The sequence below is a fragment of the Pleuronectes platessa genome, chromosome 8 (assembly GCF_947347685.1).
Source record: "Pleuronectes platessa chromosome 8, fPlePla1.1, whole genome shotgun sequence".
Classification (NCBI taxonomy): Eukaryota; Metazoa; Chordata; class Actinopteri; order Pleuronectiformes; family Pleuronectidae; genus Pleuronectes; species Pleuronectes platessa.
Genome location: NC_070633.1, coordinates 19,762,440 through 19,786,875, shown reverse-complemented (window position 1 = coordinate 19,786,875; position 24,436 = coordinate 19,762,440). Strand labels below are relative to the sequence as shown.

Below are 24,436 nucleotides of genomic sequence, written 5' to 3'. Positions count from 1 at the left end.
TGTAACCATCAGGACATACATGCCGGATGGTTTTAATGGAAACTGGGATAAAGGTGAGTCTGACATGACTCAAGCTTCAGGAATTCAATGATGACACTCTCGCTATGTCTCTGATCGTGATATGCTACAACATGTTGACCACCATTTTTTCCCTCTCTCTGATGATACCTACATGATACACCTATTCTGTCTTTTATCATTTATCAGAGAAAAAGTCTGCTTTACACGTATTCCCATTTTTCTGAATGAAATTTTTATGCAATTTATGTATATTTACTTCTTATAGCGTGGATTATTTTTGTGTTTGCTTCACTTTTTTTGCTGGTTACTCCAACAATTTTTTGTCTTACCACAAATTTTCCCCACATGCTTTTGACAGTTTGAGCTTAATAGGTTGGATTCCATTACAGTTTACTCACCCTAAAAATCCTCGTCCACACCCACAACACCCACACACTCATCCCACACACACATTTTTTTAACTGCATCCTGATGCCACACACAATAAAATGTATTTGGTTGAGTGGGTGTTGCAGTTCATACCTTGACAATTCACTGTTAAGTACATTAGGCAAATTATCTTAGTGTGATTGAGCAGAAGAGTTTTCAACATCACTCTACTGAGACTGAACTGGTTGTCTTAATCGTGACTTATTGAGGTAATACTGACATACTGTGTGCATTTATTTTTTACAAGTAAATAACATTGGATTAATATAACTATTAGAATAATACATGTACAGTATTCTTACTATAAATGGTGTGGTACGTATAATATAATAAAATGGAATATGATACAAACTCATTCTAAGGGATTGTACGGCGCCTTTAAATTGTGAATATATCAATTTATTAGTAAAAGTGGAAATCCTGATTCAAATTGTTCTGTAAAATTGTTGTGGAAGTATTAGCAACACAATTTTTCAAGTAACATAAGTAAAATTTGCAAATATAGCTAAATATAATTACATTATATAGCAAACACATTGATAATCCACTTCTGTGTGTTTACAAACACTATCAAGTATTTTTACTGTATTTTATCAGCTCAACATTTGAGTGACTAGTGGCTTTAACTGTCAACAAATTAAATTTAAGTATAAAGTAGCATCCCACGGTGGCTCGAAAGAGCCCAATGCACTACAAATTAGGAAAACACATGCAAATAGAAAAAACATGAGCCAATTAAGATAACAACTTCATCCATTTGATGACACATGCACAGCAAACACATGCAAATACTGAAACGCGTTTTCTAAGATGCAGAAACTCAGAAATGCTGGAAATTTGCAAAAACGACAACAGAAATGTTTCCAGGGGACCAAACAAGTGATGAACCATCGCCGCTGACGAGAAGCAGACTTCAATAACTTCACAAAGCATTGAACTTCAGCCAGGCTCATCACTTTTGGGGGAATTTGTTGTTCCTTTAATTTGCACCTGGTTTTACTATTTGCATGTGTTTTCTTCATTTGAAGTTGTGCTCTCTATGCCACCTTAGGCCCACATGCACAATAAGACCAGAAGTGCCTCATCCTTGCCGGAAGTGGCCTAGATCTGTATCCTATCTGGTAACATTTTTTGATAATTATATTGAGGAAAGACTCAATGTACTTCAAAATGAAAAGTGAGGGCTCATTTATTTCAAATCCAGCAATGCATCATATTGTGTGATCTACTGTATTTAAATAGTGCAATGATTGTATCTATTAACTTCAGTAGATCTTTTAATTGTCTGCCCACAGATGTATTAAAGTTGTGGCCTATTAAACATCTAATAAACAGAGAGTTGACACACTGAAGCACTGACGTTAAGATTCAGTTTCTCGGTGGATCTGAGCTCTCTGTGTTTTAACACCTACATGGTTTGTGCCACGCAGGCACAGTGAAGTCAACCCACTGCAGCGAATGGGTGGGATCAGCCCCAGCAGTCTGATAGCCACGTAGCTAGCTACCAACGTTAGCTGCGTAGGTAAGAGCTCCTTTATCCTCGGTACTTTCTGCACGATCGTCACGTATTTGTCTTGAAACGAGCCGTGTTTACATTTAGAACACTTCTCTCTGACGCTCGGGAGTCGTCTGTCATTATACGCGGAGCTTCAGCTAAAAGAATCCCGTTGATAAGTTAGCTTTCTCGCCTTGTTAGCTTGCGTTGACTGGCAGCAGCAGTGGCTCCCGGCAGATAAGTTTATGTGAAGGTTAGCTTGTTAGCTACCAAGACTTGACATAAGGGTGATGTGAGCCGGGGTCGAGTCAGTGATAGCTGGGATGTAGCACCACGGAGCTACATTTAGTTAGCTTAGCTTGACAATAATAAGCTGAACTGTTGCTAACGTGTCACTGCTTTTTTTGTTATTGCTTTCAGCTAACGTCAGCGAAGGGTACAATGGACTTGCCACATCATGTTTACCAAGCAGCACGTAAGTGTCCAGATGAATCACCGGTGAATCATCTGTTAACGTTTCTCAAAAGTTTTTGAAAACTATCCGCTGAAAGCAGCGACTTCCTATTTCCTCCCTGGAGCTGGAGTCACCCAGAGCACCAGTGCTGTCATCGGACTGGTGATGTTTCATCAAAACATCCCAGTTAATCAGACACAAAGTAATACAGCCGACTCATACACCAGTGATTCAGCAAATCTCACATCCATGAGTCTTATCACGTATGATCTGCAGAGCTGTGTAGTAGTAATAGTTCATGTTCGGATCAGGGCTCTGTATGTCCAGTCCAACATGCTCGGGGGACTCCTTGTCCTTGTCTCTGAAGATACTGAAGTCCTCCATGACTCTGGTTGGATGTTTTGGATCAGTGTCAGGCTACAGATTGAAAATGGGACCAATCAGACGCCTTCATGAAGCTCCTGCGTGATGGATAAGAATCAAAACAACTGACATGCCTAATGCACTTCCACAGCAGTGCACATGGGAGAGATGAGATACTCCAAAGAAAAGATAAAACCTGTATAGTGTGATGCAATGCAATCCAAAAGTGTCACCAAACTATATCCTCCAAAATATCCCTTTTCACCAACATTTGAAAATGTATAATCTTTGTGAGCTGTATGAGCTTCATTGCAAATATTCATAAGATGTTATAATAGTCAAATCATCACACTTTTGAGCCACGTCATGCTGATGTCGTCATATAAGAAAGCAAAGAACCCACAGTTGAGGGAGATATGGGCGAAGAAAGTTTGTACTTTTGGGGGGAACTACCTCAATGTTGCTCATAAAATGGGTTTTTCATATCATATTTCCAGCTCCAATTTTACATGGACAATATATTGTCCTCAATATGAAAAATAACAGCAAGATGAGTGATTATAATAGTTAAATAGGTTAATTGTGAAGTTTTCACCAAAGTTATCTTCAAATGTAATCGAGACGTGCATAAGTTTAATCTTAGCTTTTTTAGTTGTTGCTGACCTGTGATCAATTACACCCGAAGCGGCATCACATTCCTGATTCTTTACAATGTTGTTGAACAGCAGTGAGGATTCTTCATATGTGAGTTTAGTCATCACACTATCACATGATATATCTTAGCTTCTAGGATTAGCTTAATAACCAGTTAAAGTAGATTCAAGTAAATGTTTGTATTTGAGATTGTGGATAAAAAGTTAGTAACTTCATCTTCCTTCATTAGTTTAATTACATTCATTATTTTTATATACTTATTACTTGCTGAAGTTGTTTCACTCTTGCTGCTGTAATTCTGCAAGTTTCCCCATTGTGGGACAAATAAAGGAATTCTTATATTTTCTCCTTTTGTGTCCATTTTTCTCTGCAGCTAAACAGAGAGGTCGGGCAGGTCCCCCAACAGTCCTGTTTGAGGACACCAGCTCTGGAGCCCCAGCGATGAGAACTCCGGGCTACAATATGGCGGGACCTGCAAATGAGATGCAAGGAGATCCTGCAGGGAACAACCTGTTTACTGACCCAATGGCCAATGCTGCAATGATGTACGGCTCCTCCTTAGCCAACACGGGAAAGGATATGGTGAACAAAGAGGTGAGGGACAGGCTCGATATATTTTATCCTTTTATTGGATTATTGGCACCAATTATCTTAATTATAGGTTAATTGTAGAATATACGGGTTTAAATACACCCATAACTGCATTCAGAGGAATTCAGACACTGCTCAAGTCTTTTCACCTCAAAGTGTGAAAACATATTAGGTCCAAGCAGGAGTTTAGTCATCTGAAATACAGCAGTGCATGCAGGTGTCACATGCCTTTTTTATTTTATTTGTTTAAACATAGTTTGTTTAAAGTTTAAACATAATAAAAACTAAACAAATACAAGTTTAAACAAAAAAATTGAGTATCACTTACTTATAGCACTCTGTAGTTTGGCTTTTTTAAAGAAATTGTACTTTCATGATTCTTGTTGTTCTGGGTACCCTCGTGGTTGAATGCACATATTGTAAGCTGAATTAAATGTAATGTAATAATTTGAGGATTCCCATTAACATAGTCTCTTTCTGTTGTTCAGCTTGGCTTTCATGATCCTGTTCCTGGTGTTATTTACATCCAGGGCCTCTTTGAAAGCTAAAACTTTACTTTATAATGTTTGTCACTTTTTAGAGGACACAATTCAGATTCTCTTTCATTTCAAATTAATTCATCACTCGTGGGTGGCAGATGAAATCAATAGGGATGCTGCTCTACTTGTTTGGCAGTTTTGATGCACAGGTGGTTCAGGATACAAAGACTGGGTGTCAAGCCAAAGTAATACATAATCCTAAGCGCACAGCCTTCTTCAGATATGACTATGACTCAATTGTTTTAATAACTTTGGCATGCTGTGGCTCCTCATTTGTTAATTCGATGTTTGCACTTCCTCTTCCCTTTCAGTTCAGCAGGTTCGTGTCTGTGAACAAGCTGAAATACTTCTTTGCCGTTGATACCAGATACGTACTGAAGAAACTTATGATCCTCCTGTTCCCGTACACACACCAGGTAATCTAACACTACTCCTTCTGTCAGACGTTGTCCCAAGACGGTACAACACAAAACATTTAACACAGTTAAATACTGACTGATAATTTTATCTTGTGTCATATTTTTACCCCCTTATCACAATTTAAACAATTCAAACTCGATACCCAACCACTTAATCACAGTTTCAGCTTCACGTGTGAACAAAGTGATGCTGTGATTGCCAGGGAGAGAATAAAGCACCATTAATTCCCACACTCAGTTTCAGATTGGAAATTAAGTCAACACTCCAAACATTCTGTGCCCTGATAATGTAGAAACCACACAGAATGTAAACTCCTTACTTAAGAACAGGGTCACATAGATTTGACTGTTTGACCCTAAATACTCCTAACTATTTATTTACCTTAATACTTATACTTAATACTTATTTGCTACTTTTTATTCACAGAGTAAGTCAGGGGACATTTTGTATTCTTGTTGTTTTCAACAAGTCTTATGTAATAACCAAAACCAATGATCAATTGATCCTAATGATGAGGGTTGGGTGAACTGAACTGGTATTTGATGATGTAACATACATACAGTGGCATTTTTGGAAAATCCAGAATTACTGGGTACTTGCGCAACATGCTTAATAAAGACACGCAGGTACATTTCCACCGTCATTCAGAATAAATTCTTTGTAAGTGAGATCTCAGATCAGATCCGTTTAATTGGCAACGGAGTGGACTCCTGTTTTACTTTAACCATTGTGTAATAATACAGAGTGCCGTCCACCGATTAGTTAACACCTGGCAAACCTGCTGTAGTAGTAGTTTTATTTCCTTTATTGCTGTTGTGTAAATACATTTGAGCTTTCCTCTTCTTTTTATATCCTGATGGAGGTGATACCATGACTAGTATCAGCTGTGTAGTCAAGCGTGACATACAGAATCTTAATCCTGAGGGACACTGACCTTCTGTCCTCATAACGATTAAACACATCCGTAAGCCACATTGTCACAGCAGGCAATGTGGCCCTTTTAAAAAAGATGTAGTTATTTTAGCCGATCCAACGTACACAAAAAAAAGCAACAAGCATGTAACTGTGTTCGAGTCTGCTGGCTGTCTCACACTGTCTTTGTGTGGTTGTTGTAGGACTGGGAAGTTCGATACCATCGAGACACTCCACTGACTCCAAGACAAGATGTAAATGCCCCTGATCTTTACATCCCAAGTAAGTTTCCTGCAAAAACAAATTTTTTAACAGGCAGTAATTTTATTTTTAGCTGGCTGAATATTTTTTTCTATGAATTGCCCTTTTTCCCTTTTTGTCTTTTAGCAATGGCTTTCATTACCTACATTTTACTTACTGGAATGGCCCTCGGCATTCAGCAAAGGTGAGTAATTCCTCCTCAACTCATTTATTTTGTGACCAAAAACAAATATGTTTGTTTCAAAGAAGTTCAACAAGCCGTGTGTGTTGTCCTTGTGTGCAGGTTCAGTCCAGAGGTTCTTGGGCTGTGTGCCAGCACTGCCCTCGTGTGGATCATCATCGAGGTGCTGGTGATGCTGCTCAGTTTGTACCTTCTGACGGTGCACAGCGACCTGTCCACCTTCGACCTCATCGCCTACAGTGGATACAAATATGTCGGGTAAATAGCAAATGCAAATATTTTCTAATTAATATATAACTCTTTATTGACAAAGAACAGATAAAGGCTGAAAGAAAAGAGTTACACAACTTGATTTGTTTTTAAACTATTGACATTTTAAACTAAAGCCATGTAAACGATGTGAATGTTGTTGTTTGTCCCCCCCCCCCCCCTCCAGGATGATCTTCACTGTGTTGTGTGGATTACTGTTTGGGAGTGATGGATATTATGTGGCCCTTGCCTGGTCCTCTTGTGCCCTCATGTTCTTCATAGTAAGTATTATGAGTCTGGATTGATGTCATCATCTACGTCACAACCCAGTATGACTCAGAATATGCTATTTTATAGTGAAAATTTGTATGAACTTTAAATTGTCCCCATTTTATGATCTGTTGCAAAATATGGTTAAGAAAATGTGCTGGTTGTCAACATAAATATAATTGGTTATATTCCGTATTATGTAGGTCAGATATTTACTTATTTCAGGTGGTTTTTTCTTTTCCATTTATTACACACTAAGAAAAGACATGTATACACACAAAACTGAAATCAATATATTTGTGTCAAATGTAATAAGTTGTGTAAACTAAGTGAGATATAAACACTGTATGATGTCTTGTGCGACACCAAAATCCATCAGCTCTTACCATTATTCTCTAGAGTTATGATTTTTATTATTACGCCAAATTTGATCAGTTGCTAGAACACTGAGGCAGTGCACAACTTCCTAAATGCCACAATTTCAGGCTGAATGGAACTTTAGAGAGGATGGAGGACAGACTTTGTTTCCTTTAGGCAGAACCAGTTTTAGATGTTTACCCTTGCTTTCAGTCTTAATGCTAAGCTAAGCATGGGGATATGAGAGTGGTATCAGTCTTTTCATGTAATTCCTGACATATAACTGAATTGAAGACTTTACAGTTAACCAGTTAGTTTTCTAACTTCTGTGTTATTTATATTAGTCTGATTCTCTGATCTTCCTTTACAATATCCGCAGGTTCGATCTCTGAAAATGAAGATACTTCCCTCTATCTCCCACGACACCATGGGAACTGGACCAAGCAACAAACCCCAGTTCCGCCTTTATATCACTGTGGCCACCGCAGTCTTTCAGCCAATCATTATTTACTGGTTAACCTCTCACTTGGTCAGGTGACCATGAGGTATTTAAAAACCTAAAGTCCATGTGTACTGGACCCAGAAGTTGGTTGTTGAGTGTTTGTACGTCAGCATTTATACACTCTTTTTGTCAGTTAACTCGAAACATGTATGTACAGTGTTGAGCTGCGGCGTGAGAACAGCTTGTCAGATGGACATGCCCATAAATCCTTTCATTGATTCAACAGGAAAGTTCAACAAAATGTTTCAATGGAAGACAGTTGTTTTCTTTTGTGATTTCATACTAACACCGACAAATGCTATTTTTTTGGCCACTTAACTTTAAACACAAGGGCTTTCACTGACATTTCTTTGATCATAACATGGAAACAATTTGGTTGATTTTATACAATGTCTCTGGAAATACTTTCCAGTATTTACACCCCCCACCAAAGACAGACATCCATTGTGTGATTCCAGTACAGTTTTTCTGGTACATTAATGTTGCTGCCATTCCTCCACTCTTGTGAATCCTGGATTTTATTTATCTACATTTGACAAAGCATGACCATCTTTGGATTTTTTGTAGGAAAAAAATAAATATATTTAGCGTTGCTTAATCAGTTTGAATCGTTTGAGACTTATTTTCCGTGGCTACATCTTGGGGGAAACATAATCCTGTGTTTTGTTGTATCTGATTTATTTCCTTTCTGATAAATATGGATATGTTTTAAAAAATACGATTAATTTCTAAAGATGTTGCCAGAGATCAGTAAATTACATTGAATCCGAAATGGATATATGTTGCAAAGTTACACTGTCAAATACCAAGATTAAAAAGCATTACACTTTTCAAATATAATAATATATGTTACATTTTTGGATTATAATCATTGATAAATTGTGTCGATATCATTTATATTTCATATTTTATATCAATAATCTGAATCACCAGTTACCATAGCTGTCAAATATATTTTATATAGTGCAATAAAAAGTATATTATTTGGCCCTGGAAATGTTGAGATCATAATACCATAAGTTAAGTACAAAAAACAAAGTACAGCATTTGAGAAAGTATATTGATTTACTCTGCATCACTGTTCCTCAGGAATGTTTTCTTTTGAATGCAGGAGTTTTATGTGAAACACAATATACCTCCTAAATGGTGGAATGAGCTCCACATCGACATCCGGACATCAGAAAGTTTACACATCTTCCACCGCAAACTAAAAACACACCTCTTCCGACTATGCCTTGAATACAATTTTGAAACTAACAATTTAGTAGCACATAAATGCCACTTAATTATAGCACTTTATAGGTTTGCATTTTGTTTTTTTTAGAAATTGTACTCCCTTGATTCCTGTTCTGGGTTTTTACCCTCATGGTTGAATGCACTTATTGTAAGTCGCTTTGGATAAAAGCGTCAGCTAAATGAAATGTAATGTATTGTAATGTAATACCTTAAACCAGCCCAAATACTTTATTAGTAAAATACTCTATTCTCTGGTACTACTCATCCTCTTAGTACTCTGATTACTTCTTCACACTGACCTTACTTCACCCCCACTCTTTAGGGGCTGTGACTCCACTGTGCACCAGGAGCGGGAGCGCGCCTGCCTGCCTGGGGGCGCGCACCCTGCAAAGCGTCCTTTTGGTTTCCATGGGAGCCACGGACGGCAGCAGAGCACGGAGACAGCGCTGTTTGTCCCGGTCTCCAGTTTGAACTCGTCCATCTGTCCTTCACGTCCGAAAAGACACGTTTCTGGACCTCTAACAAACCCTGGATCCTGCAGGAACCCTCCTCCTGATAATCCGGTGAGTAACTCGTTGATCTTTGGCCTTTTTCCCACCAGCAGAGTCACCGTGTGTCTCACCTGTGAGGAGAAAAAGGGCGGCTATCTCCACTAAATGAAACTTTATATTGTTCCGCCATTTGCCTCCCGAACCGCCCTGTGGAGCCATGTGGTGTCACGTACAACCACACTGAACGCTGGATAAACTTAGTGGAACTTTTAACGAGCCGGTGGTTGTAGGGTTTTAAAGCCTTTACTCGATAGCAGAGAGAACCGTGACCCGAGCGCATTTAGCGTCTGAGAAGACAGAAACAGAGAACTTCTACTGGACTCTGAACCCTGTGTAGAGGATGCTCACCTGAGGGGAACAGATGGATAACATTTAACTAAAGTCTCCTCTCTCCACCTCTGTGTAATATTGTGGCCTAACAAGTTGCCATGAATCTGGAGTGTCGAAGTTATTGTTTGTTTGTTTTGAATTGCAGTTTGTAAAGTTTAGATTAATGTTAAACAATGCAAATACAAATGATATTCTTCCACATGTCTGCCTCTTATTGTGAAATTCACACGTATATGGACATACCATTTTCATATTGTTTGCTATTGTGAATCTATGCCTATATATACACATATATCTTCATATAGTAATGCTACAAATCATATATTGCTATTCTGTATACTACAGTGAAATTATACCCATTTATATATAGCACACACCAATATCAATATGTGAATACATATTTGACTTCATGCAGTCCTTGGAACAGTAACTTTAATTAATTTCTCTAATGTTTTAGGGTTGGTTCAGCTGAATGACCCTGGACGTTTCCTCCTGGGAGAGAGATGGAGAATAGCTTTCAAACACTTTCACCCTCATCCCTGTGTCCCACCACCTTTGGAGGGTCCCTGTGTCCCACCACCTTTGGAGGGTTCATGACCCTCTCCTCCTCGCCGCTGCAGACAACTTGCAGCGGCCGTATTTCGCTCCCACTTTCACCCATTTCTTTCCCCCCGTCCCCCATCTCACTTTCTCCAGCGACAGCAGAGTCCATCTTCTCCTCCTCCCCTTTCTCACAGTGCACAGCGTCTCAGTGCCTTGAACTACAAAACACAGAGGGCCTCAGCCCTACAAACATATGTGACCAGGATGACCTGACCTGCCTCAGCTGGCTGCATCAGAGAGGCAACCTGCTGCCACTGCAGCCCCTTCCCAAAATGACACCATTGCCTCAGCTAGAGGCCTCCACACCGACCCATCCTCCTCCTGCCTCGTCCAAGCCACCATACTCCTTCAGTAGTCTGATTTTCATGGCAATCGAAGAGTCGCCAGACAAGAGACTTCCAGTTAAGGACATCTACGAATGGATTGTAAACAAGTTCCCCTACTACAGGACAGCCACTGGAGGCTGGAGGAACTCTGTTAGACACAACCTGTCGCTAAGCAAGAGCTTCTGTCGCATTCAGAGGGACAAGAGCCAGGTGGGGACATACTTACACATTAAGAGTTACAATGTCATGTAGCGAGAGGAAAGAGATTGAAGATGATGATACAGACGATGTTCGAGAATAAATATCTGAAAGCATAAAACTATACTGCACTACACATGTGTTGAGGTTGTTATGTTTCTGTGTTCTGTGTGTGTTGTTGCTGGTTTGGGATTTTTAAGTAGCTTTGTGTTATTGTTTCAGTCCGTGGGGAAGGGATCGCTGTGGTGTGTTTGTCCCGAGTATCGGCCGGCGCTCCTCGAGGTGCTTAGGAAGACCCACAGTTATCACAGCACTAACAGCAATCTGCTAAACAAGCCTGCACTGTGAGTATTGTCACATGGTTCATGTATGTGCAACCAAAAACTATTGTGTGAGTGTTGGTGATTTAGTCTGAGCAGCTGCCTCCAACTCCCAAGTGTACAAATGATCATTTTACAGTATTCATTTAAAATAAATAAAAGCAAGCAGCATCATGCAATAGTGAATGTGTGAGTTCGAACCAGCAAATTCTGGGTTTACTGTATTTACACAATATCTTAAATAAGTGATTACTGAAGGTGAGGGACATCAATTGATTACTTGTCAAAAAATGGTTTGATATTTCATCAATTATTCAACGAAAATGCTAAACACATTTCGCACCAGCTTCTAGAATTTGACAATTTGCTGCTTTTCATTGTTTTTAATACTTCAAAATGAATGAAAATATTGAGTTGAGGGATGTTGCACAGATGAAGTTTAAATTCCAAACACTTTCCCTGAGGCATCTTCTACTATTTTCTGTATAAATAGCATTACCTTGTACTCAAAGTCTTTTCTGATCAGATTCTTAGATCAGATACATCTTTCCTTGACGCATTTACATTTCAATGATGCTTTGTTGCTGAGTTTTGTATTTTAAACACAAAACTAAACGATATTGATGTAGTTGTCTAACCCTCTTGCCGTGTTGTGTGCAGGTTGGAAGGAGCTGACTATGTGGTGCCTGCAGTCTGTGACAATATTGAAATCTCAGGTTAGTGACTCACATTCGGCTCACGTCACTTAATCAACACAGGAACATTCATATTTGCCCCTTTATTAGTTTCTCTTCGACCACTATATATTTTATCAACAGAGTGACACTTTCATTACATGTTGCTTTTCTCCCAGCAGGCAACATTGTTCCTGTGTTTGTGTTCAGTTGTCATGGAAACACCCTTCTATTACCATGACAACCCGGCAATAGCCTAGCTCGTTGTCCTTTAGGTCGCCTCATTTTATCTCCAAGCAGAGGAGCCATATTGTATCACATGGCTGCTGACAGAATGTGACAAGTGGCTGCTCAACACATCATTAATATTAATGTCTGATCCTGTGATTCAGATTCTGCTTGTTTGTTTGTTTAGCCCCTGAATCGTATCAGGCTTCACTCCTTTAGTGACAATGTGTACTTTAGTTGGATACTTAACTAATTCTGCATATTATGCAACAGATAACTGTACATCCATTTCACATCTCAAAGAGATTCATAACCAGATATTAAGCAGAAATGCTCTGAAAACAAAAACAATCTTAATTTTTATCAAAACATGTTTGATGGAAATATCTGAAAAATTGGTGATTCATTCCATGTCATTGCTTAATATCGGACTTTTCTCTTTATTAAACTCCTTAAACGCTGTGGAGTTAACAGAACCCTGTGTAAATGAATGATGTCTGTCGTTGTATAAAGTGTTTATTAGTCATCATGATATGTCTCATAAAGCACACTGAAGAGTAGCTCAGCCAGTTTCTTATCTGCTAAGACAGAATGATCCCCTTGTTTGATGTGGACAGGGGCGTGTCTGAGAATGTTGGTCCAAATTACTGAACAGTAATCTGACATTACTAATGTTTCTTCTACATTTTATTTCTTTTTTTTAATGCAGATACTCTGTGTCACACGCTCCTCCTCTCAATGGCCTCACCCTCTTCCCCAACCCTGACCACTGATGATCCAAATTTTGGTGAAAACCCTTCGTGCCCTTTAACACCGGACCATGAGGAGCTTGTCACCATGGAGTCGATGGAGTACCAGCATGAGGAGATCTGCGAGGAGATGGAAAAGGACCCCCTGTCCGACAGCGGCTACATCGAGTTACACTACTACCAGTCTCAACAGTTCCAGTACCTGGTGCTGCCTGATGACACCGAGCTGGACCTGGAGACAGTGGAGATCCTTCAGCTGGATGCAGAGGCCCAGGAGGCCGCTGGCTCACTGCTGGACCTGGCTGGTGGTGTATATTAATTCTATATCCCAAGTCACGGTCACAACCGATTCAATGCTTCAATCTTCTGTAAGCAAATACTCCAGTAGAGCAACATAAATGGGATTTATGTTTGTTCATATATGATGTTTTGTGAATTAGCTGCTTCTTCCTGAGACACCAACACTGCCCTATGTGTATTTTTGTGTAATTAAATAACACCATAGATCAACTTTACCGATGGACTAACAAAACTGTGGATGGCATTACATGTATCCAGACACTTTCAGTGCAGAAGCTGACTTTACTATCGTACATGCCATACACTGACTACTCTTAACCAAAGACTTGAGAGCTCAATGTTAAAATGAAATATACAGTATGGACAAAATGATATAGATTTGAAAACTGAAAGGAAAGTATTATAGTGTATGGTCTTCAACACGTCTTTTTATGGTTTCCACTGTGATTTTTTAACAAATAAAGTTCATTCTCAGGGGTGGAAGTAGTTCTTAGTTCCAACTAGTGTACAAGTTGTGTATCTTGATTCAGGTATGTCCCAAAAATGATGTATACAGAAGAAAAGTACTAGAGTAGCTCTTTTGATGTAAAACTGACCAGCAAACAAACTCACTTAATGTCTTCCCAACTAGTGCTTCTCAGTTTCTTCCAAGTGGGAACCTTCATTTCTTTATAAGAATGTTTTAAGCACTATTCAGATACACTGCTTTACTTTTTAATTGTATTCCTAATTAATTCCTTTACTCCCTTTGTCGTTCCTCCGAGCATGTTCTCTAATGTTGATTTTATGTACATTGTGTTATTTGACTAATTCCCACTCCCAGAATTTCTTTTAGGTGAATGTGAACTTAAAAGCCTGGAAATGAATTTGTAAGCTAAGCTACCCTGTGTTCAATCAGGAAGTTGAACCTTTTAATTAAAATGCAAGATGAACTCACTGCCATGTGAACAACGTTACATTTCAAGATACACTGCATTTCTGTTTGTTAATGTATTCTTTTTGAAATATCAGGATTTTGTAATCTAACAAATAAATACTGCCATGCTGTTCTTGTGGAAGAAATCTGCCTGATTCTGTGTTCAGGCAAAACAAGTGTATATTTAGTAGAACGACAGTAGAATAACACCATGGATGGATTACTGAACGGCTCAGGTGGAGCACAGGTGTGGAGGCTTTTGGGCCAGAGCCTGTGTTTTTCTATATTTTGTGTTTTAAATACTCACAAAAAGAAGTGACTACAAAGATTTATGTAATAACCACAGAGAGATGCAAAATGACGAGGCACATAACACTGGCCAAAAGATCAGGGGCACTAGAGAGCAAGCAATGGAGTAAGACGTGTATCGCTGAGCTCCTGCTCAACCTTTGCTCAACAATGGAAGCAACGTTTTTTTGTCAGTCTTTACTACACAGAGCCAGTAAGATATTTACATCAAATGAAAGTGATGTACTTTTTTGTGCACTGTAATTGCCACATGGTTCAGGTTCAAGCCAAAATGTCCACTACAGGAAGTAGCGATGATACAGCGTATTCTGCCCCTTCCACTGAGGCGAGAGCGTTTGTGCAGTGTGTGCGTGCAAGTTCTTTTTTGTTACGTTTGAAGAAGGTGTCCCAGTTACTTTAGTTGTATTGGATTTGGCTGCAACGCTGTTTTCCACCTGAGACTCCAGAAGTGGTTTGTGGATTCAAACAGTTCACCAACCCTCCATCGGCATACTGGTGAGTAGATGAGTGAATTTTCATTTTTGGGTGGACTATCTTGACTTTTGGATTTTTTTTATGACTCTTATTTATTAATTTATACTGTGTTGTTTTGTTGTTGCGTGTGTTTGATGGTTTGTGGCTGATTGTGCATGTTTCTTGCTCTCAGGCCTCTTTTGGAAAATAGATATTGATCTCAATGTGACTGCCTGGTTAAATAAAGATTGAATAAATAAATAAATATAGCTTACTATTTATTAAATCCATTTTCGTCTCTTATGAACTAGTCTGGCTATAAATACAATCTGATTCTGATTCTGATTTTGTTTGTTTTATTACTTTATCCTATTACCTTTTGAGGTTGCTCTATTTTTGCATTGTTGATATAAAAAGACAAAAAATGTTGCATGAATTTTCAAATTCCATTGCATATACTTGTTTTATAAATGTTTTCACCATTAGAGGGCGTAATAACACAGCTCGCAGGAACAAATTGTGTGTTTGTATCCTCAAACTAAAACCTGTTGCCAAGCTTACATGTCTTTTTTCACCAACAGATATATTTCACATATTTATTCCCATTAAAAACACCTCATTCATGATGGTTTTACGCTTGCCACAGTTCCGCGTTCGTAACATGACAACAAAAAACTACACTTCCCTCAGGTACGGGTCTTTGATTTGCATTCTGGGTAACGTATTTCTTATACGCGATAAAGTAGGAACAGGAAAGTCCACAGAGACTACATTTCCCGGGAGGCCCTTCGCAGGCTGAAACCGGAAGTCTGTTAGTTTAGCGTCGGAAAAAAGTTATCACGCTTGTTTTCGTGCCAGTTTAGAAAGAAAACTTGCGTGTCAGTTGTCTGTCGACTCTCGTGAGGTTGTGTTTGAGGAAGCTACAGGGAACACGTCACCGGGACACAGCTAACACCGCTACGAGCAGGTATCTAAAGACAATTCACTGTCAGCAACTTTCAGGTTGACTTGTTTAGCAGCTAACGACAAATACGTTTATTGTATTATTAATTTTTTTAAACACGCAGTTAGCTAGTTAGCTGCACCGTTAATAGTTATGGGCTTCTGGTTGACGAAGTTTGCTTTGTAGCTTATTTTAAAATGCACGAATACGACAAGTTACGTGTTCAGCTTAGCTGGTCCCAAGTCAGTGCCAGCGGCTGGAAACCAAACTGTGGATTCCTGCTGTGCATCTGTTCTACTGATTATTGGACCTCATGTGCTTATTAGGAAAGTGCACGTTACACAATACAGTTTGGTGTGTTGGCTGCTCAGGTCTCTGACACTCACTGCAGAGCAATGCCCGGTATGAGAGCCACACCTTTGAGGCGTAGTGTCGGTGGAGGCAGGAGAGAGAGCCAGGTTTAGAGGTTCGACTCACAGAGGAACTGTTTGTGAAAGCACCGCCCTGCGTTACTCACCATGGGAGAGGACGTCCTCATCACACCGCAGAGCCTAAACAGAGTCGACTGAAGCTACTGTGATGGTGAATAGTGAAAATAGCTGTAGGCAAAGCAGCATGACAGCCACAAGTCAGCTGCACACAGAGCTGAGCACTGTGTCCCAGGGAAAAGAGCAAGGCATGTCTGATCGTTCAGTAGAAACCGACACAAACAAATACTGGTGAAGCCATGTTTGTTTGTTTTTGGTTTATTCGTCAGCAGGATTGTGCTAAATCTACTTAAGGGGATAGTTCACCCAAAAATGAACATTCACTCATTGTCTACTTAACTCTGTGTCCGATGTAGTGGTGGGTGAGTCCACAAAACACTTTGGGAGTTTCAGGGGACTCAAACACTTCACCCACCACTTGTTGGTGGCATGGAGCCCAGACCTGAGAAGAACCCATTTAATGTTGATGTGGATCCAGGGTTTTTCTTCACTCTCTTTAATTGTGTATTATGACAAACTAGTTGGGCCCTCTGAGAGCGCGTACCTCCTCCATAGCTGATTGGCCACTTTATCACCATATTGCATAAACAATGTTCTGGGATCAGATACAAATACACAGAGGCAGAAATATTCCAAAATCAACACTGGTGTTGTCTTTCCACAGGGACCAGTACCTCCAGAAAGATGAGGGGTGAACCACGTCCCGTTCAGATCGTCACTGTGTCTAAGGACGACCACTCGTTTGGGTTGGACACCAAGGCTCTGGCTGAGATTCTGTTGGCTCCTGAGGTTCGAGACAAACATGTGGTGGTGCTGTCGGTGGCCGGAGCCTTCCGGAAAGGAAAGAGCTTCCTGCTGGACTTCATGATCCGTTACATGCACAGGAAGGTGGGTCAGGCCGTTTCTTAGATCTCTGCATCTCACTTCTCCACACATCACATCTCATCTGTCTACTGAGGTCAAAATCACTCACCCAAAATTCACTATGTTAATGCTGAAATGTCGTTATGGTGAATTGAGCAGAAATAACTTGATTAATCAACAGTTAGAGCCTGCAGTTTTTGGTTATTAATTTATTGTTTACGTTTTTGTAAAGAATACAATTCTAACATTATATGATTAAACCAACAAACTTCCCGTTCTTGTGTTGAAAGTGTGATAAACTGGAAAACTATTAATAGTCTGTGGTTGAAGTCCAAATTTACATAACAATACAACGTCAATACCAGGGTGAACATGTGAACTAACTTGTTCACTGAACAGGTTGAGCTGAGAATTTAGTTATTGTCTTTTTTTAGGGAGTGGAGTCCTCTGTGTGTTTTTCTTTACTTGTGTAGGAATCTGTGCTCATTGATAAATCTGATTTATTTTCAAAACAACTGGAACTGGAATTTCCTGTAGTTCCATCAGCAGACTTAATGTTGGATTAGATTGAATCTTTCTCTCTTCTGACCAGTGCAGTGAAAATTTACCAGCTTTATAAGCCGAAGTCTGTGTTGCATTAAGTGTGTTTCATCGGGTTGTAAATTATGAAGAACAGAAAAATTCCAATTTACACTTCAGGGTAAAATGCCTGCTGCTGCTGCTGCTGCTCATACATTTTTGGAACTACACGACAAGACATGTTTAAAAGTTTGAATCTAGATTTCTGTGAAAAGACTTGGCACGCGTCCCTGACATGTCTTTAAAAAGTACTCTGTTTGGTTCAGGGAGACGAGAACTGGCTGGGTGAGGAGGATGAGCCGCTGACTGGATTCTCCTGGAGAGGGGGATCAGAACCAGAGACGACAGGCATCCAGCTGTGGAGTGAAGTTTTCCTCGTCCCAAAGAGCGACGGAACAGAGGTACACACACATTTCATCAATTTATTTATGTAATGTGCGTGTTTATATATGTGTGTGTTTGTGCGCGTGTCAACAAACAAAACCTTGGCTGTCACCGGCGCAGAGGCATTATGTTTTGGGGTTGTCTGTCCGTCCCATTCTTGGGAGAATGACATCTCATGAACACCAGTCATCTTCAGACTTTATCTTGGGGTCCAGGAATTTCTAATGAATGTGCTTTATAAACTGTATTTTTCTGATATAATGTTGCTTTGATAAATGTAATTTAAAGGATGTTTCATTTAAAAAAAAAAATCGAAGACACAAATCAAGGTATTAGTATTCCCTCTGATAACCACCCTGTTTGAAGTGGAAGGCGTCACGTTGAGTGCTTGGTCTCTGCTGTAGGTGGCGGTGCTGTTGATGGACACTCAGGGAGCCTTCGATGATCAGTCCACAGTGAAGGACTGTGCCACCATCTTTGCCCTCAGCACCATGACCAGCTCAGTACAGGTGACTGAACTACTCCGATTATCATTGATCAGATAGATTGCTCAGTATTCTTGTAACAGACACTTACATTGTTTCTATTCTGTAGATCTACAACCTCTCACAGAACATTCAAGAGGACGACCTGCAGCAGCTACAGGTCTGTTTACACTAGAGTCCACCTGATGGTGTCCTCAACTATTTTGATTCAGAACACCTGCTAGTGAAGAACGTTTATTTTGTGTACATTTTTATAACATAAAGGATAAGATCTTAATTTGTATTAACCCTCCTCACAGCTGTTCACGGAGTATGGTCGTCTTGCTTTGGATGAAATCTTCCAGAAACCCTTTCAGGTGCTAAAAACACAATGCATTGTTGCTGTTACTTTATCTGATGGTTTTTGTTGCTTTGTTTGATCGTATTTCATACATTAAAAAAATACATATCTTTCCCTTCCTCCCACAGTCACTGATGTTTCTTATCAGGGACTGGAGTTTTCCCTATGAATACACCTACGGGTTTAAAGGAGGCAACGAGTTCCTCGATAAACGTTTGCAGGTACCTGTGATTTGTTCGATTTGGACTCCATCTACTTACTGCTGCGTATCTTAATTTCCTGAGTTCAGCAATTTGGATATTTTATAACACTTTTGTTTATTTTTAAAGGTTAAGGAGGCCCAACACGAGGAGCTGCAAACAGTGAGGGATCACATACATTCATGTTTCACCAAAATTTCCTGCTTCCTGTTGCCTCACCCTGGGCTGAAGGTCGCCACCCACCCCTCCTTTGAGGGACAACTTCGCGGTGAGATCCTGTTATTTTGGAATCTTCCTTATTTAAACTTTGTGTTTAGCAGAGCACCCGACATACTGAGTGTTGTCTCAACTGTTGGTAATTATACTTTGACAGATGTGGCGCCAGAGTTCCGAGATCAGCTGAAGAGTCTGATTCCTAAACTGCTGAATCCAGATCATCTGGCTGAGAAAGAGATAAACGGAAACAAGGTCACCTGCATGGGCCTGCTCGAGTTCTTCAAGGTGACATCATCTTCATCTGAGTTTTCCTGCTCAACCTTAATCAGTTTTCTACAGATTTGCTTTATTTAATTATAATTTTGTTTGTCTTACCAGGCTTACATCAAGATTTACCAGGGTGAAGATTTACCACAGCCAAAGACGATGCTCATGGTAGGTTCAGGATTAACATACTCACCAGCACCGGTTTGATTGTTGACCTGTGTTTTGTTTTTCCACTTCAACTTGTTAAACATTTCTCTGTTTGTCTCACCAGGCCACAGCAGAGGCCAACAACCTGGCAGCTGTAGCCACAGCCAAAGAGCAGTATTACAAGAGCATGGAGAAGGTGAGTTCACTAAGACTTTAAAGACAATACATCAAACACTAAAGTGTACGAAAACAAGTGATGCAACCACCTCTTCTTTTGTTCATTCATAATTTTATATCTCTCCGTTGCCACAACATGTAACTGAAACATGTTTTACAAATTGCTTTCTGAGAACAACACTAACATCAGCTCAGATCTAAACACCTGAGACTGGATTTTTTTTTTTACATATCACCCACTATGGCCCTGTTCAGACCTGTCATTGACATGAGTCTCAGGTGATCCGATCACAGGTGGACAGCTCTGAGTTCAGGTGTGAACGCACCTCAGACATTTCAAGGGCACATTCGAGATCCAATCATTCAGATTTCAGCTTCATACGACAACATATTTGTTCTTAACAAACTAATGATGTAGTTACTCACATGAGGCGCATGTCGAGACTCATTCTAATGTCAGATGTGAACTGATGTACTCAGAGCTGTCCACTCTAATCACCTAAGACTCATTAATTCCAGGTAGGACCAGTGCTTCAATGGTTTTATGCATGTTGGTCTGATCATATTCACAATGAGCTCAAAAATCGTGATGAAGTCCCTTTCCTCTTTGTTTGTCATTTCCCAGGTGTGTGGGGGAGACCTGCCCTACGTGGCTCCTGAGTCTCTGGAGGAAAAGCATGTGTTTAACTCCCGAGAGGCTCTTCACTCCTTCTCATCCACTAAGAAAATGGGCGGACAGGAGTTCTGCGATAAATACCAGTCACAGCTGGAAAATGAGCTGACGGAGATGTGGCAGTCTTACTGCAAACACAATCAGGTAGAGGACTATATCAAAACAATAACCTTTAACATTGGTTTATTTGGATTTTATTTTTATTGAATTATAAAAAGTTTTGACCCAAACATTTGAATTTTACACGAGAACAATACAAATTGTTGCTTTTTTGCATTGATATGACAGATTAGTTTCTAATCGCCTGTGTTTCTCTTTGTTTTAAAAGTCAAAAAATCTCTTCAGTGCCTTCCGGACGCCTGCAGTGCTGTTTGTCCTGGTGTGCCTCCTCTACATAGTGTCGGGTGTGCTCCTCTTTGTTGGCCTGTCTACCTTCGCTTTGGTGTGTGACTGTACTCTGGGCGTGGTCATGATGTCCATGCTGACGTGGGCCTTCATCCGCTACTCTGGTCGGTACGGGCATGTGGGCGGAGCCATCGACCAGGCTGCAGGTGTCGTTCTGGAGCAGGTGAGAAGGATGAGGCTGGAGGAAAGTGTGTGTTTGCATCTGTCTGTACGGGTGTCACAGCTTTCAGTTCATGGTCAATGTAGGAAAGTTGTTTCAATGCATGCACCCGTTAATGCCACTAGAGGGAGCTATTAATGCTTGATAGAACCACAAAACAGCATTCAGCAGTCATAGAATAAAAACAATTCTTATTTCTTAACCACCTGTTCAAATGAAACACAAGCCACACAAAAAATTAAATAAGTTTATTATATATCCATTTTGGTGCTAGTTTATCAGCAAATCTCGGAATGACATTCAAAAATTTGATATGAGCAGATATAGATTTACATTTTAAATATTCAGACTCCAATTCAAACACATCAGTGACACAGGAAGTCAGTAAAAATGTTTGCAATGGAGCTGTGAGGTCTCCAAAAAGTGTCCTCACCTTCTTTCCCTTCTGTTTTCAGGCGACCGTGGTGTTGAACAAGTCGAGGGGGGCGGTTCCTGTCGATGTGAAGAAATCCAGTTAGAGGACCTCTGTACCCTCATAATCTCAATTCAGTGCCACCAGCACACAACACAAGCACACATTCAGCAGTAAAGCCTTATCACGCCATCAACTGTAACAAACATGCAGCTAAACTACATTGGCACAGGGTTCAAATATGATGTCAATACACAAGCATCTCTATTATGCAGAATTTCTCATAGAAAGATGACTGGATTCACTGAGGGGTCAATGTTCCAGTTTCCTAACAGCCGAGTCAATGTTTACTTAAAAAACTAAAGAAAAACACTTATTTCAGCCGAACACATCTAATATGTTGTTCAGAGCGGCCGAGACGTCTCACACATGCACATTAACAGAAAACACAACCGCAAAAGTGACCTGCACAACTACAAAAGCCACACAATGGAAACACAATCAAAACAAAAGTGAACAAAGCAGACTTAGTTTGGTCAAGTCATGGATGAACGAGTCAAGCGAGCTGTCGTTTGTGAAAACACAGACAAGTCAGTTACCACTTGCAAAGCGATGCTTAAATACAACTCAAATAAGACGCGTCACATTTTAAGCAGTGGCTTGACCGGGTTTTCACACACGACAACTTAATAGACCACAACAAGAAAAACGATTTAATGAAGAAAGTTACTCTGCCTGTTTCATCGTCAACATGTCTGTAGTGTTTCCGTCAGGTGGAGCTTGTATTCTTGTTTCCTCTTAAAGTGCATACGTGACAACTCTCAGCCACCGTAGTCGTCAGGGTGCTTCTCAAACAAAGCTTTTGCAGTTTATCTTTAAATAAGAATCTTTAAAAATGCTAGCTTTGAAGCTTCTACATTTATACATATTTTTTTGGGTCGCTATATATATATATTTTTTTCTTAATCGCCTTAAGACATTCCATTCAGTTTTAGAATTGCAGCTTGTTTGATATATATTAGCGTTTGGAGACGTGGTGAACGGTCGCTACTTAGAGAGGAAGGAGGATACGCACTTTGTATTTAGCAATGCTGATTTTGAGCGCTGCATGTTTTGGGGAATTCAGTTTGAGTTAGGTGCTTTGCTATTCCCTCTTAGACGGAAACATGATGCACTTTGTTGATTTTGATACTATATTCTAGACTTAGATACTTTTGTAGGAGCTAATATTCTGGAAAACAAAATAAATAGGACAATAATGTAATACTCAAAGGTGTTGATCGCCCAATTCAACCAGTGAGCCAAAGAAAGGAGAGCTTTAAATGTTTAAATAAAAAAACTAGGGCCTCAAATATCAGGATTTATGACCTTAAAAATACTTTAAGGTGTAAACGGGGGAATTGCATTTGTACAAAGATTATAGAAATTGCACTGATTTCAAGAACTCGGTTGAAAAACACTTTGTGTCAAGTGACGTCTGTCAAAAATTACAAGTGTTGAATTTCCGTGGAACAAATAACAAGCAGAATATTAAAATATACCTAAACAAGCAGGGGAGGATTACAGCAAATGAGACTGTTTGGCTTTTTGTACATGCACCTCAGCTTTCAATAAATATCAGCACTTTGATGGATAAGGATCAAATCTGTTTTCAAAAAGCCTCAACACACAGTCCTGTTTGTATGTTTGCTTTCCAAAGATCTCTCCTATCAGCTCCAGCGTGACAAAACACTGATAAAAAAAAGTTCACATTGTTGATCTGGCCTCAGGTAAACTGGATATTTCAACTATTTCTAAACTTTTTAAGTCTAAAAACATGTTTTCAGTAAATAGTAGAAAAAAAATTCTACACAGGTGATCAGTCCAGGCAGAAGCAATCGCACGCACAGGTCAAACCTCTGCTTCAAATGGCTGACAGGAAATGTTACACAACATTTGTTCAAAGCATATAGGAGAGGAAAAGAGTATGGGATGACTTTGTTTCTGAGTTAGTTGTTTACATGCAGCCTTATAACTAATCAGTCAAAACGCAGTCATGAAGAGAATTAAGAAGGTCGGTTGCTCAGTGGATTTAATAGTTTTCCATTATGAGGCCAAACAGTGAGTCAGGCATCAGACTAAAGGACTCTGCTTGATTCTTTGTAATTATGCCCAAAATCTCTAAATAGGTTAAAATGTAGGGGATCAGGAATATTTCAGGATTGGAACGTGGAATTGAAGTCTCTTAGTATTGTAAAACAGGCCTTTTAAATGCCAAAATATTGTGTCACCTGAGTGCAAAGAAAGGCTGATCCTCAACTACCTGTATGGAGGCACAAAAAGCCTATTGTTACTGTAGATATACATCATAAAATTCAGGGCCAAACTTGACCGATAAATATTGAGGATGAGTAATGTTGAGATTCTCAGGCCTTGATTTTCCTCCATCATTTTGCACATTCCACGGCTGTTACCTTTCCACAAGAAGAGGAACTTCAAGATGTTTTGCAAGCTCATACTATTGCACTTACTCCTTCTCTTTTGTGCTTTTTGCACACTGCTCATTCCAAAATAAACAAATGCGTGCTATATTGTAGCAACTGCTTTTGTAATCATTTATTGCAAGAGTATGGTGTCCTTGATGAGAGAAACGCGGTTGTGTTGATGCATCTTTCTAAAACATTAATTGAACTGCAGCTTTGACCGGAGGGATTATAATGTCAGGTTCGGGATCTCATGATCTCATGTCAGGAACACCTGGAAGAAATCTCTTCAAATTTATACTAATGTTTAAACGATTAGATTTGGGTGGTCAAGGGTCAAAAA

At 39.7% G+C, this 24,436-nt stretch overlaps 3 protein-coding genes across 7 annotated transcripts; all 3 read left to right on the top strand.

Annotated features, from left to right (window-relative positions):
• Positions 1-1,874: 1,874 nt before the first annotated feature.
• On the top strand, positions 1,875-8,296 carry yif1a (Yip1 interacting factor homolog A (S. cerevisiae)). 4 transcript variants are annotated; one of them, XM_053429191.1, is made up of 9 exons: positions 1,875-1,972; positions 2,366-2,420; positions 3,790-4,010; positions 4,858-4,962; positions 6,082-6,160; positions 6,266-6,323; positions 6,423-6,578; positions 6,757-6,850; positions 7,576-8,296. In XM_053429191.1, the coding sequence occupies exons 2-9, from the start codon at positions 2,387-2,389 to the stop codon at positions 7,732-7,734; spliced, it is 906 nt and encodes a 301-aa protein (XP_053285166.1). In that variant the 5' UTR covers positions 1,875-1,972; positions 2,366-2,386; the 3' UTR covers positions 7,735-8,296. The 4 variants fall into 4 exon arrangements, with proteins under 4 accessions (XP_053285166.1, XP_053285167.1, XP_053285168.1 ...); XM_053429192.1 differs by having other exon boundaries at positions 1,881-1,968; XM_053429193.1 differs by having other exon boundaries at positions 1,907-1,993.
• A 1,061-nt stretch (positions 8,297-9,357) lies between these two features.
• Positions 9,358-14,262, top strand: si:ch211-145o7.3 (forkhead box protein N2). Its single transcript, XM_053429236.1, has 5 exons — positions 9,358-9,497; positions 10,273-10,954; positions 11,165-11,286; positions 11,923-11,978; positions 12,874-14,262. The coding sequence occupies exons 2-5, from the start codon at positions 10,319-10,321 to the stop codon at positions 13,230-13,232; spliced, it is 1,173 nt and encodes a 390-aa protein (XP_053285211.1). The 5' UTR covers positions 9,358-9,497; positions 10,273-10,318; the 3' UTR covers positions 13,233-14,262.
• A 1,413-nt stretch (positions 14,263-15,675) lies between these two features.
• atl3 (atlastin 3) lies at positions 15,676-24,206 on the top strand. 2 transcript variants are annotated; one of them, XM_053428652.1, is made up of 14 exons: positions 15,676-15,858; positions 16,987-17,210; positions 18,032-18,166; positions 18,554-18,658; positions 18,744-18,794; positions 18,934-18,990; positions 19,103-19,195; positions 19,304-19,442; positions 19,548-19,675; positions 19,769-19,825; positions 19,929-20,000; positions 20,607-20,798; positions 20,983-21,222; positions 21,675-24,206. In XM_053428652.1, exons 2-14 carry the CDS (start codon positions 17,007-17,009, stop codon positions 21,735-21,737), a joined length of 1,536 nt encoding a protein of 511 aa, XP_053284627.1. In that variant the 5' UTR covers positions 15,676-15,858; positions 16,987-17,006; the 3' UTR covers positions 21,738-24,206. The 2 variants fall into 2 exon arrangements, with proteins under 2 accessions (XP_053284627.1, XP_053284628.1); XM_053428653.1 differs by having other exon boundaries at positions 15,676-15,893.
• Positions 24,207-24,436: the final 230 nt, after the last annotated feature.